The sequence below is a fragment of the Lacerta agilis genome, chromosome 2, assembly GCF_009819535.1.
Source record: "Lacerta agilis isolate rLacAgi1 chromosome 2, rLacAgi1.pri, whole genome shotgun sequence".
Lineage (NCBI taxonomy): Eukaryota > Metazoa > Chordata > Lepidosauria > Squamata > Lacertidae > Lacerta > Lacerta agilis.
Window position 1 is genome coordinate 93973298 of NC_046313.1, and position 12098 is coordinate 93985395.

Genomic DNA, 12098 nt, shown 5'->3' on the forward strand with positions numbered 1-12098 from the left:
AGGGAACTTTGCAAAAGTAAACGGTACAGTATTCCAAATATATTGGAAGTACCTCTGAGATGATTACTTCATTTTTCGTAAGTTTATGCAGATCTATAGATTACTGAATTGACTGTGTTCAGCACGTATTTGATTCTGTGTGATTGTGTGATGTTACCCATAAGCTTTAACCAAAGGGAGAGCTTTGAATACATTACTGCTATATCTTGTCATTTGCAGATATTTGGACTTAGATGCATAATGAAAAGACAATATGACTGGGAAGAAATGGGGGACAAGTGGAAACCATAGTAACTTTACAGGGTTTGCTTTTAGAAGCTATATCTCTTAAGCACAAATGTGTCTCATAATGGCAGTTCAGAACCTGGTTATTAATTAAAATGTTCTGCTCTTTTGTGTGACACTGTACTTTTCTTCTGCTCTGAATCGCATGGCTGGTAATTAGACTAGAGATGACATCAGTCAGAATGCAGAGGTGTCTTCCATTCTCTTTGATTATTTTTCTCTATCAATGGGTCCCACTTTGCCTGTCTTCTGAGTTAACTTGGACAGTTTCTAATATTAATTTTGGGATTGGAACATGCTCCCGTTGATTCAGTTTTCAGCTGATATACCCCCACACTCCTTAAAGGTTACTGATAAATATATGTGCATTGGTTAAAATACTGCACAAAAAAGGAAACTTGCCCAAAAGAACCAGTTAAATTAAGCAGTCTTTCTTGACTCACCACGATATGATCACTGCACAGATGTACTGTGTACATTTGTTAACTTTTAAAGGAAAACTAAAGATGCTGGCTGTTAACTGGTAATCTGCTTAAGAAGAAGAAAGTTTGGAACTCTTTGAAGAAAGCAGTTATACCCTACAGATGATATTGGCTAATTTGCAATTACCACATCTGAAGTCAAGTTAGAAAAGGGAGAATTTCATAAGCATCTCTAATTATCACATTTTCAAACAAGATATGTGACTACTGATGTTTTTTTTCAGTAATTCATTTAAAATGACTTGTTCTAGTCAATGTGTGCAAAGAATTTTCTTAGGGGTTTTTCTATAAAGAATATCTCATGTTTATGCAATGGTGGCTGTTGGGCCTGTGCTGCATTAGGTTTACCTTCTATAGTATATCATCCTATTTGTATGTGTGTACACCCCCACCCCCATTACCCTAAGTGTGGACAATCTTAATGATAGATTTGCAGCCCCTTCAAGCACTTGCATTTTTCAGAAGCAGTAATATATGTCCAAACATTTCTAATAGTGAAAAGATTCTGTGTGGTTTTTTTTAAATGTAACCCTGATCTCTTTATCTCTGTAGGCATTGTCTGGTTTTAGGCAGATTCATGTCATTGACATGGACACCATTGATGTATCTAACCTGAATAGGCAATTTTTGTTTCGGTAAGTCATATATTTCCTATTGAGAATAAACTGCAAACTCTGGCTCTCATTTTCAAGAAAGCTTCATTTATTTCAGTAAGATTTCCTTTAAAACAGAATTCAGGGAGTTGAATATTTTTCAAGAAACATATATGCTGTGGCATTTCTAATAGTAAATTAGCATTTCACTCTTACCCCACTAACTATCCAAATAAAGTCTGCTTGCTCTAGTGCTAACTTACTACTGCTGTCACTTGCCTGCTTCTCTCCCTGCCTCTTCCCTCTGACTTACCACTGTAGCATGTTTTTCCTTCAAAAGGAAAAAACAACACACATTTCAACCTTGTGGTGATTTTAAATATGGGAGATAGCGAGAGAAACACTGTGGGGCTGTGTGTCAGGACTAGTCTCCCAACTGTCAAATAGTTGTATCTCAGACGGAGTTTGTGAAAAAACTCCATTGCCAATTATATGGCATTTTTACAAATAAGAATCCATTATCTCAAGTGACCCTTTCTGCATACCACATCCACATATGTGTACTTTATTATTATTATTTCAAACCAGTTACTTGTTCTGTATCAGAAGCCGCTTCTGAATTTCCCATACCAGTGGATGGAGATAGCTTTGAAAAATGGGAACTGAGATCCTTGTCTATAAGGAGCTCACTGTGTAGTCCTCTGAATCATGCCTTTCCTGCTTTAAACTAGCATTGCAACAGAGCTCATAGATAACCTCCCATGATTCTGTGTAAGGCAAAATGGATAAGCCTAACAGATTTAGTTTCCTAACACATATTATTCTTTGCAGACCTAAAGATGTTGGACGGCCAAAATCAGAAGTTGCTGCTGAATTTCTAAACAGCCGAATTCCCAATTGTGCTGTTGTACCGTATCCTTTTATGAAGAAAAGGATTCAATTTATTCTCATGTCCACAGTCACCTGCATTTTTTTTTTCCTTTCCCCTTTTTGGTGTGGCTTGCTTTAGTCCAAAGATTAATCATTGAATAAAATAGTCTAATGGGTTTCTTCAGAAATATCAAAAGCATCAAATGTTTCCAGAGTTGGATAGCAGTCCCCTTGACTTTACCATCAAAACCATTTTGCAGTGTTAGTTGAAGTCCAATGATTTCCTGCCCCTGCCACCCAACCTTCAACATGAATATGCATTGTGTGTTCTTTCCCTCTTTAAACTGGCTTCTGTTGACATGCTATCCTTCTGGGTGCATGTGTGGATTGTGTTTTATTTATGTATTAGCTGGCATTTTCAATTTCTGCCTGACAGACAATCAAACAATTAAAAACATAGTGGATATTGATGATCGTTTCAGTGATAATGTATGATAATGCTGTCTTTGAAATCTGAGTTTATGTACAAAGTTGGGAGTAAAACCTAAGACTACAAGTGTCTTAGCAGTAAATCTTTCTAAAACGCCCTCTGAGGGTTCGGTGATACCAAAAGCCTGCTTTGCCTGTTCACAAATGTGAGCACATTGGAACCCCTAGAACTCACCATGTTTCTAATGCAGTGCATAAAACTTACTGCATTTTTAATTTAAATGCAGTTTCTACATTAGCTTGTGTATTCAGAAAATGGATCCGTTATGCTTACTCATCCACATCACCTATACTTGTGTGTACACAGATACTGAGAGAGATGCGCAAGGTATGGGTTCCCCCCGATTTTAGGCTTCATCTTGTTGGGAATTCCATTACTTGCGTGCTGCAGATGAAGCCTAAAATCAGGGGTGAACCCATACCTTGTGCATCTCTCTCAGTATCTGTGTACACACGAGTATAGGATTGTTACATGTCACATGTCTGTTTACATTCCAGCACTGATTGTTGGAGTCTTGTGAGCGGAAACTGAGATACCCTGTTCCGCTCTGTATAGCTATTGCTTTTGCAGTTCTCTCTCCGAGGAAGAAAGACAGAGGGGGAAGCCATGTTTTCTTTGTTCTGTTACATTTGATTCTGTGCGCAGTAAATTAGGCTTAAATGTTACACCTCAAGGCTAAGCCTCTGTTTGGATTCTGCTAGTTGTGTGCTCATTCATGTCCTTGGATTTGGGTCACATCAGCGTGATGGGAGACCGGAGTGATGAATCCTGGGCAACGCTGCGTGGGGGGGGGGAGGCACCGGCCTCGGCGTTATCACCCAACACATCTGTCCCGGCTTGGATGCAGTAATAACATCTTAAGTCTACAGAGAATTCAGAGCCATTGTGGGATGGGGGAAAGTTGCAGAAAAGTTGCCTGCTGAATCAGACCAAAAAAGCCTATCTAGTTCAGTATCCTGTTTCCCACAGTGATCAATGAGATGGCTGTGGAAGAGGCACAAGTGCGACATCAGTCCTCCTCCTCCAGTAGTGTTGGAACAGTTAAACAGGTTCATTCCAAAAAAAGGTGCTGTTGTCATGAGTCTAATTTTAAGTAACTCTTCAAGCTATTCTTAAAGAGACAATTTTGAGGACGTTAGGAGCCGTATTAAGGCATTTTGTGTCGGACAGTGGCATGCATAGCAAATTAGGCAAGGGCATTTGTGTTTTGGCCAGGTAACTGCCACAAGAGAATTCCTTTACTGTATATCTTTTCAGACACTACAAAAAAATTCAGGATCTAGACGACGCTTTCTATAGACGTAAGTAACTAAGTATGCTATTGTGAAAATAATGGCTTGTGGGTACCCCCCCCCCAAAAAAAAATCAGTTAAAGAACATTCTTATCCTTTCCTTTAAAGGAAAGAGAAAATACAACAAACAGAACTAGTAAACTGTCTTTATGTGCAAAACAATAGAAAAATATGCTAACAATACTGAAAAATCGAGATAAGTATCAAGTGTGCGTAACAATATTTATGTTTTCTTCCAGAATTTCATTTAATTGTATGTGGCTTGGATTCAATAATTGCAAGAAGATGGATAAATGGCATGCTGGTAAATACCTAGGAAGTAAATTTACTCAGTTGTTGCAAAATATAGGCATTATTAGTCAAGTACTGCTGAAACCCTCCCTGAATGTGGGACTTGTTTTGAGGCTAGAGGGAGGATTGTCACCATTAGTATCTTTGTGAAAATTGATTTTGCCTTTGCAGTCTCTGCATTTGCAATATGTTGCTCTGCCACAGGAGACGCATGTACTATTTTCAACTTCATATTGAATGTGGTAAACAAAAGGGAGAGCACTTGAAATGTAAAGCATGGCTCTCTGCAGCTGTAGCCTTTTAATAAAGCCCTGCTGCTTATGAAGGTCTCATGTTTCAGTTGTGACAGAAAGTTTCATGGCTATCTGTGCTCTCAGGCTCCTGAAATATGCCCATAAGTAAGTTGCGCAGAAATCATTTTGAGCTGATTTTGGAAGTTGAGATACTTTAATGAGGACTCCCACCACATTCCTCAGAACAAAAAAATGCAGGACAGTTAATGCAGCAATTACTTCAGGCAACTCAGGTTCAGCAAGTCCTGCTGAATAATACACTGAGGACTGTTCAGTTTGGATATTATGAAGGGTGAGGGTGGAAGTTAGAGGAAATGGCCTTAATGCTCTTCTTTACTCTCCTTAGATTTCACTTTTAAACCATGAAAATGGGGTGTTGGATCCAAGTTCCATTATACCTTTGATTGATGGAGGAACTGAAGGCTTTAAAGGAAATGCTCGCGTGATTATTCCTGGCATGACAGCTTGTATTGAATGTACACTTGAACTTTATCCACCACAGGTAACTAAATAGAACAAATGCTTTATAGCTAGGCATGGCACTTCAACATTCGTGTTGAAACACCTTATCCATTCTCTCTAGGTAAATTTTCCCATGTGTACAATTGCTTCAATGCCTCGGCTACCAGAACATTGCATTGAATATGTCAGGATACTGCAGTGGCCCAAGGAACAACCTTTTGGAGGTAATCAGTAAACTACATTGAACCTTTGTCAAAACGGAAAGCTGAATAACATAATAATCCTGGCTTATTTTATTTCACTTGTCTTGTACAATATGACTTAGGAGTAATGATTGAGTTCCTCTTACTTCTGGCTGTTATTTTTTATGATTCTCTTATTTATATTTCTTTTTTCAGAAATCTCTTTTTAATAATAAACCTATCCCTTTTCAAATTTCTCTCTTTGAGACCCCGCCCAAGCAAGTTATTGTTTAAAAAATGGTATAATTTGCAGTTATGAAGAACCATTTCATGCTTAAGCTGAAAAATCTTTTTCTTTCTTTCTTTCTTTCTTTCTTTCTTTCTTTCTTTCTTTCTTTCTTTCTTTCTTTCTTTCTTTCTTTCTTCAGAAGGTGTTGCTTTAGATGGAGATGATCCTGAGCACATACAGTGGATTTTTGAAAAGTCTTTAGAAAGGGCAGCACAGTTTAATATTAAAGGTCTTACCTACAGGCTCACACAAGGTAAGATACAGCAGAAGCCATCTGTTCTTTTTCGTCTTTGGGAGACTGCAATGATAAGCATACATGTCTAGCTTTAGTCTGCCCTATTCTGTGTTGGTTGAGGTGGTGACCATACTACTACAAAATACTGTAGATACTCTCCTTGAATTATATTTCCAACTGTTAAAAGTAGAAATAACATAAAAGTTTCTCACAATGCAGGGGTTGTAAAGCGGATCATTCCAGCTGTAGCTTCTACAAATGCTGTCATCGCAGGTACAGTAATGCAAAAAAAATAAAAATGTTATTGTTTCCAATTACATCTGTAAGAATAGTATTGGAGGTCCAAGCTGAAAACCATGTCTTCTTGTTCTTCTCCTTATGTATTTAGGCTGAATGTAATAAACTAGCTTAAATATACAAGGCGGGGGGAGGGGACTTTACAGAGCAATCCTATGGATATCTTCCCAGTAGTAATTAAGGACAGTTATACTGTCTCCCTGGTAAATATGTATAAGATTGCAGCCTAAGAGTGCAGTCCTTGGCAAAGTAAATCACATTGAAATAACCAATGGTATTTACTTCTAATAAGCTTTAAATTAAACTGCTAGAAGGGAATTTGGCACAGCTGTCTAGTAATATTTCTGAGGTGCTGAATCTTTAGGAAGGCAACTTGAGGTGGGAGTTATAGGTAAATCAGAATCCAGCAATAAAAGGTTTAATATTCTGACTGCATTTAATTCCATATCGTAATTCTAGATTTGCTTCAGATAATTATATTTTACCATATACTTTAGCTTCTAGGAAACTTTGAACGCATAACCTGCTGATTCTTTTCCTTGTTCCATAAGTGCAATGTTTGATCTGTACTTTCCTCAAATTTTCAAGTAATATTAGTTGTTTATCTCTTTCTTTCTCTAGCTGTATGTGCCACTGAAGTCTTTAAATTAGCCACAAGGTAACTTGTTTCCGAATTAAATGTTTTTAGGACTCTTGTTGCTTATGAATGCTAACAGATTTTTCATTACAGTGCATACATGCCTCTGAACAACTATTTGGTATTCAATGATGTAGATGGACTGTACACATACACATTTGAAGCCGAAAAGAAGGTCGGTATTGCCACATAATTTTTTCTTAGCTGTTCGTTATTGAGTGCTTGGGTCATAATGGAACTTCTCTTGCTGAAAATATAAAACTAATACTTGGTAAACTAAGCCAACTATCTGACGCTCCCATGCTCACTCAAGTTGCTGGTGGTACATATGACCTTGTTCATGGTGTTCACATACCTTTGGAAGCATTTTCTCCTTATGAAACTCCTGGCTATTATGGTACATGGGAGACACCCTGCTCCATGCATATGCTTAGAAAATAAAACCTGGACTTCCTTGATAGTAGGACTTCTTCAGCTGTAGAGCACAATCCTTAAAGAGGCCCACCAGACCCTTGTTTTAAGGACATATATACTCTTTAAAAGCATTTCTGAGTTAACCTGAAAGCAAGTGTTTGTCGGCTTTATTAAATCAACATGCAAGGGAAGATACTAGGTACAAGTGCAGTACAGTGGTACCTCTGGTTACATACTTAATTCGTTCTGGAGATCCGTTCTTAACCTGAAACTGTTCTTAACCTGAAGCACCACTTTAGCTAATGGAACCTCCCACTGCCGCTGCGCCGCCAAAGCACGATTTCTGTTCTTATCCTGAAGCAAAGTTCTTAACCTGAAGCGTTATTTCTTGGTTAGCGGAGTATGTAACCTGAAGCGTATGTAACCCGAGGAACCACTGTAGTTCCATCACTGTTTTTGCAGTAAATAAAGCTACTTTATTTATTTTGTCATTTGAACACCCCTCCCCTCCCATTTGTCGCCTCCCTGCTATTGGAAGCAAAGTACTTGAGTAGAATCATTCTGTTGCTGAATGATGACATCACACCTCGCCTGTCAAACAATCACTATTAATATATTAATAGATTTATTTGTCCGAATCTGATGCAGTAGCATTGATTCTTGATTTATTCCATGTATACTATCAGGGTTTTTTTTTAAAAAAAAATATTTAGGATGTCAGTGCTTTCTTTTAAAGAAAACTTAAATTTGAATGAACTCTGAGGGCAACCCCTCCCCCTTTGATAGGGAGACTTGAATTCAGGGATAAGCCACTATTTTTTTACTACAGAAGGAATGTAGCCGTGTTGGTCTGCCATAGTCAAAATAAAATAAAATAAAATAAAATAAAATCCTTCCAGTAGCACCTTAGAGACCAACTAAGTTTGTTCTTGGTATGAGCTTTCATCTGCATGCACACGAAAGCTCATACCAAGAATATATTTAGTTGGTCTCTAAGGTGCTACTGGAAGGAATTTTTTATTTTGTTTTGACTACAGAAGGAATGTTCAAGTCATTAAATTACTAGGCATTTCATATTTGATGACATAACTCAGTAATGCTGCAGAAATGTCTTAAATGTTCACATTCATCTTTTAAAAAACTGCACTAAACACTGCAGGCCAGTACCTACCAACTTCAGTGAAAGTGTATAATTTTTCATTTGCAAATAATTCCTTATATACTTTAGATGAGATTTTGATAACTTGAATTAAATGACAGTGATTAATTTACATTTTAAACCATATTGACTATTTCATTTACTGCTTTGTAGGAAAACTGTCTGGCTTGCAGTCAGCTCCCCCAAAATATAGAATTTTCTCCGTCAGCTAAACTTCAAGAAGTTTTGGATTATTTGACAAATAGTGCTTCATTGTAAGTATTAAATTAATATGATATGATCTATGGGTAATATTCAACATTAGTCCTACTCAGAGTAGACCCACTGGCATTAATGGGCATGACTAAATTAGGTTCATTAATTTCATGGTGTCTACTCTGAGTAGGACTTTGATTAATACAACCCTATATCTTGCTGAAAACTTATTCCTAGCAGATTAAGGATGGTGATACTTGTTTATAAAAAATATTATTGGTTGTTTCTTTTGCACAGACAAATGAAATCTCCTGCAATAACAGCCACCATGTATGGAAAAAATAAAACCCTTTATATACAGGTGACTAATACATATAATTTGTGTGTGTGTGTGTGTGTTTATTTAAGCAAAAAAATAACACTATTTATGTCCTCTTTTCCCCAGTCAGTAGCTTCTATTGAAGAACGAACAAGGCCAAACCTTTCAAAGACTTTAAAAGGTATTATAAACCTTGAAATAGTGCTTAGGGGATATAAAGCTTAATGAAGCAAATTGACTTTGTACAATGTCATATGTATCTGTATGTTAATACCGTATATAGGAGGTGGGCAGAAACTTGAGTTAATAGTTCCCCAAAGGTTTCTTCCATGCATAGTTAAGTTTCAAGGGACAAAAGCAAAGACTTTGAGATGTGCAACTCTTAAAATCTGTGCATAAAGGTGCTGATTCCTGCCTCCCTACATTAGTTTTCATGAAAATAAGAAACATAAAGATTATTCTTTCTGTCAATGCTAGCTGATGGTTCTTTTGAGTAAAGCTGTTATATAACTTCCATTCTAACCATAAGAACCACTGGAAACAAACATACTGCTCAGAGACCAAAATGTTGTTGGGTGTGCATAATAATTTGTTCATTTCTTTGAACACTGGTCCAAATTGATAGCTGTAATGTTTTCACACCAACACCTGGGCAATTGTTTTCCTAAAAGCAAAATAATCATTTTTACTATTTTGTCTCATAACAGAAAAATGTTTTATTTCCTACTGTGCAGAGTCAATTGTCAGTTGCACATTTTCCATACATGCATAGAAGTGACTGAAATGCTGTGCTTATAACTTTTTCTTGATACAGAGCTTGGACTTGTTGATGGCCAAGAACTTGCGGTTGCAGATGTCACTACACCACAGACTCTGCTCTTCAAACTTCATTTTACTACTTGATATAAATGCAAGTGTTGTAAACATGCACTGAAAAAAATCTTGCACACTTTGTAAAACTACCATTGTGCACTAAGAGGAGGGAAGATGAAACAGCCAGACCTTATCCCTGTTAATACACGCATTGATGGAAGTTAGTTTATCCAGGATAAATTGCTCTTATTTTAGAACTGTCTTTGCAAACCAATATTTGGTTGATGTTATCTGTATAAAAGCTCACTCATGTACAGAAATCTGATGTGTATAGCAAGCAATAACTTTCAATTTGTAATGACTAAAAAATGTCAGTACCCCTTTGTGCATGTGGAAATGACATGGTGGTCAATGGAATAGTTCTTGAAGCACCTATGAAGTCTCTGAATGTACATAAATAACAAAGATTTTAAATTACATTTTAGTATCTATGTAACAGTTCTTAGACTGAGGCATTGGGCTGAGCCTCAGGTTTGTGCTTCCGTTTCTTCTTTAGCACAGCTCCAAGGAAGAGTTCAAAAGCTTTTGTTTCTGTTTAGATGAATCACAATTTACTGTACTCTCCAAAACCCGGAAAAACTGCATTTATCTGAAATATGGTAGGTGGAAGTCAGCCAAAATTCAAGTCATAGTTTATGAAGCTGACATGTTTTCATTTACCATAGCTACAATTAACCACTTTTGGATTCAGATGTACTAAACTAATCTAAAACAAAAGCAGAAAGCTCTGATCACTTGGACACCCCAGAGAAGAGAGAGAACACAAGCTTGAGGTTTGCTGTGGTTTGTATTCTATTGCTAAGCCATGGTTTTGCATTACTAGTGAACTGGACCTACCAGACAGAGGAAAATATATATGCAGCCCAATTCTTTATTTAATATGTCTTTAAGGAACTGTTTGTCAGATATTAAGGATTGCCAAAAGTTAATGTATTTCCCCCCCCCCAAAATACGGAAATAGTGTTCTTAAATCACCACCTGTTGATAAAAATTAAATACTTCATTTGTATATTTGCAAGTATTAGCGGCTACTATGCATGGTGTTGCCCACTAATATTCAGGGTTGATGTTAGGATATTTATTAATAAAAAATTATATAAACATACATGTTTGTGAGACGTAAAGTATCTGTTGTAAGCACAACTACAAAAAGTGTCAAATTTAAAAAAACTACAAAAGTCCACCCTAAATATAATAATAAAGATAAAATCTTTTTTAATAATTCCAGTGGCACCTCAACTAAATATAAGCTTTCAAGGTATGAGCTTTCGTGTGTGTGTGTATTTAGACTCCCTAAATATAGTCAAGAATTTAGCAAACAAATATTACACGCATTCAGATTTACAGAGCCTAGGGATTGCCGATCAGAAGGTCGGCGGTTTGAATCCCCGCAACGGGGTGAGCTAGCAGTTCGAAAGCACGTCAAAGTGCAAGTAGTTAAAAGGTACCGCTCTGGCGGGAAGGTAAATGGCATTTCCACCCCCCTGGTGGTAGTACCGGTAGTAGTGGTAGTAGTAGTAGTAGTAATAATAATTTCTTATTTGTACCCCACCCATCTGGCTGGGTCTCCCCAGCCACTCTGGGTGGCTTCCAACAAATATTAAAATACATTAAAATATCACAGATTAAAAACTTCCCTAAACAGGGCTGCCTTCAGGTATTTTCTGAATGTCAGGTAGTTGTTTATTTCCTTGATTTCTGATGGGAGGGCGTTCCACAGGGCGGGCGCCACTACTGAGAAGGCCCTCTGCCTGGTTCCCTGTAGCTTTGCTTCTCGCAGTGAGGGAACCAACAGAAGGCCCTCGGCGCTGGATCTCAGTGTCCGGGCTGAACGATAGGGGTGGAGACGCTTCTTCAGGTATACAGGACCGAGGCCGTTTAGGGCTTTAAAGGTCAGCACCAACACTTTGAATTGTGCTCGGAAACATACTGGGAGCCAATGTAGATCTCAGGACCGGTGTTATGTGGTCCCGGCGGCCACTCCCAGTCACCAGTCTAGCTGCTGCTGGATTAATTGCAGTTTCCGGGTCACCTTTAAAGGTAGCCCCACACAGAGCACATTGCAGTAGTCCAAGCGGGAGATAAATAGAGCATGTACCACTCTGGCGAGATAGTCTACGGGCAGGTAGGGTCTCAGCCTGCGTACCAGATGGAGCTGGTAGACAGCCGCCCTGGACACAGAATTAACCTGTGCTTCCATGGACAGCTGTGAGTCCAAAATGACTCCAAGGCTGCGCACCTGGTCCTTCAGGGGCACAGTTACCCCATTCAGGACTAGGGAGTCCCCCACACCCGCCCGCCCCCTGTCCCCCCAAAACAGTACTCCTGTCTTGTCAGGATTCAACCTCAATCTGTTAGCCGCCATCCATCCTCCAACCGCCTCCAGGCACTCACACAGGACCTTCACCGCCTTCACTGGTTCTGATTTGAAAGAGAGGTA

General features: G+C 38.2%; 1 protein-coding gene across 4 annotated transcripts in view; it reads left to right on the forward strand.

Moving 5' to 3' along the window:
• The window catches only part of UBA3 (ubiquitin like modifier activating enzyme 3), a 16428-nt gene extending 5665 nt beyond the window's left edge, over window positions 1-10763 (forward strand). For all 4 annotated transcript variants that reach the window (XM_033141247.1, XM_033141248.1, XM_033141245.1 and 1 more), the window contains 14 exons: window positions 1320-1402; window positions 2192-2272; window positions 3978-4021; window positions 4252-4316; window positions 4943-5098; window positions 5180-5282; window positions 5669-5782; window positions 5984-6037; window positions 6683-6719; window positions 6792-6873; window positions 8425-8525; window positions 8764-8827; window positions 8912-8966; window positions 9600-10763. In XM_033141247.1, the coding sequence (XP_032997138.1) occupies window positions 1320-1402; window positions 2192-2272; window positions 3978-4021; window positions 4252-4316; window positions 4943-5098; window positions 5180-5282; window positions 5669-5782; window positions 5984-6037; window positions 6683-6719; window positions 6792-6873; window positions 8425-8525; window positions 8764-8827; window positions 8912-8966; window positions 9600-9688 (1128 nt within the window). In that variant the 3' untranslated portion in view covers window positions 9689-10763. The remainder of the gene's footprint in view (window positions 1-1319; window positions 1403-2191; window positions 2273-3977; window positions 4022-4251; window positions 4317-4942; window positions 5099-5179; window positions 5283-5668; window positions 5783-5983; window positions 6038-6682; window positions 6720-6791; window positions 6874-8424; window positions 8526-8763; window positions 8828-8911; window positions 8967-9599) is intronic.
• The last annotated feature ends 1335 nt before the right edge of the window (window positions 10764-12098 follow it).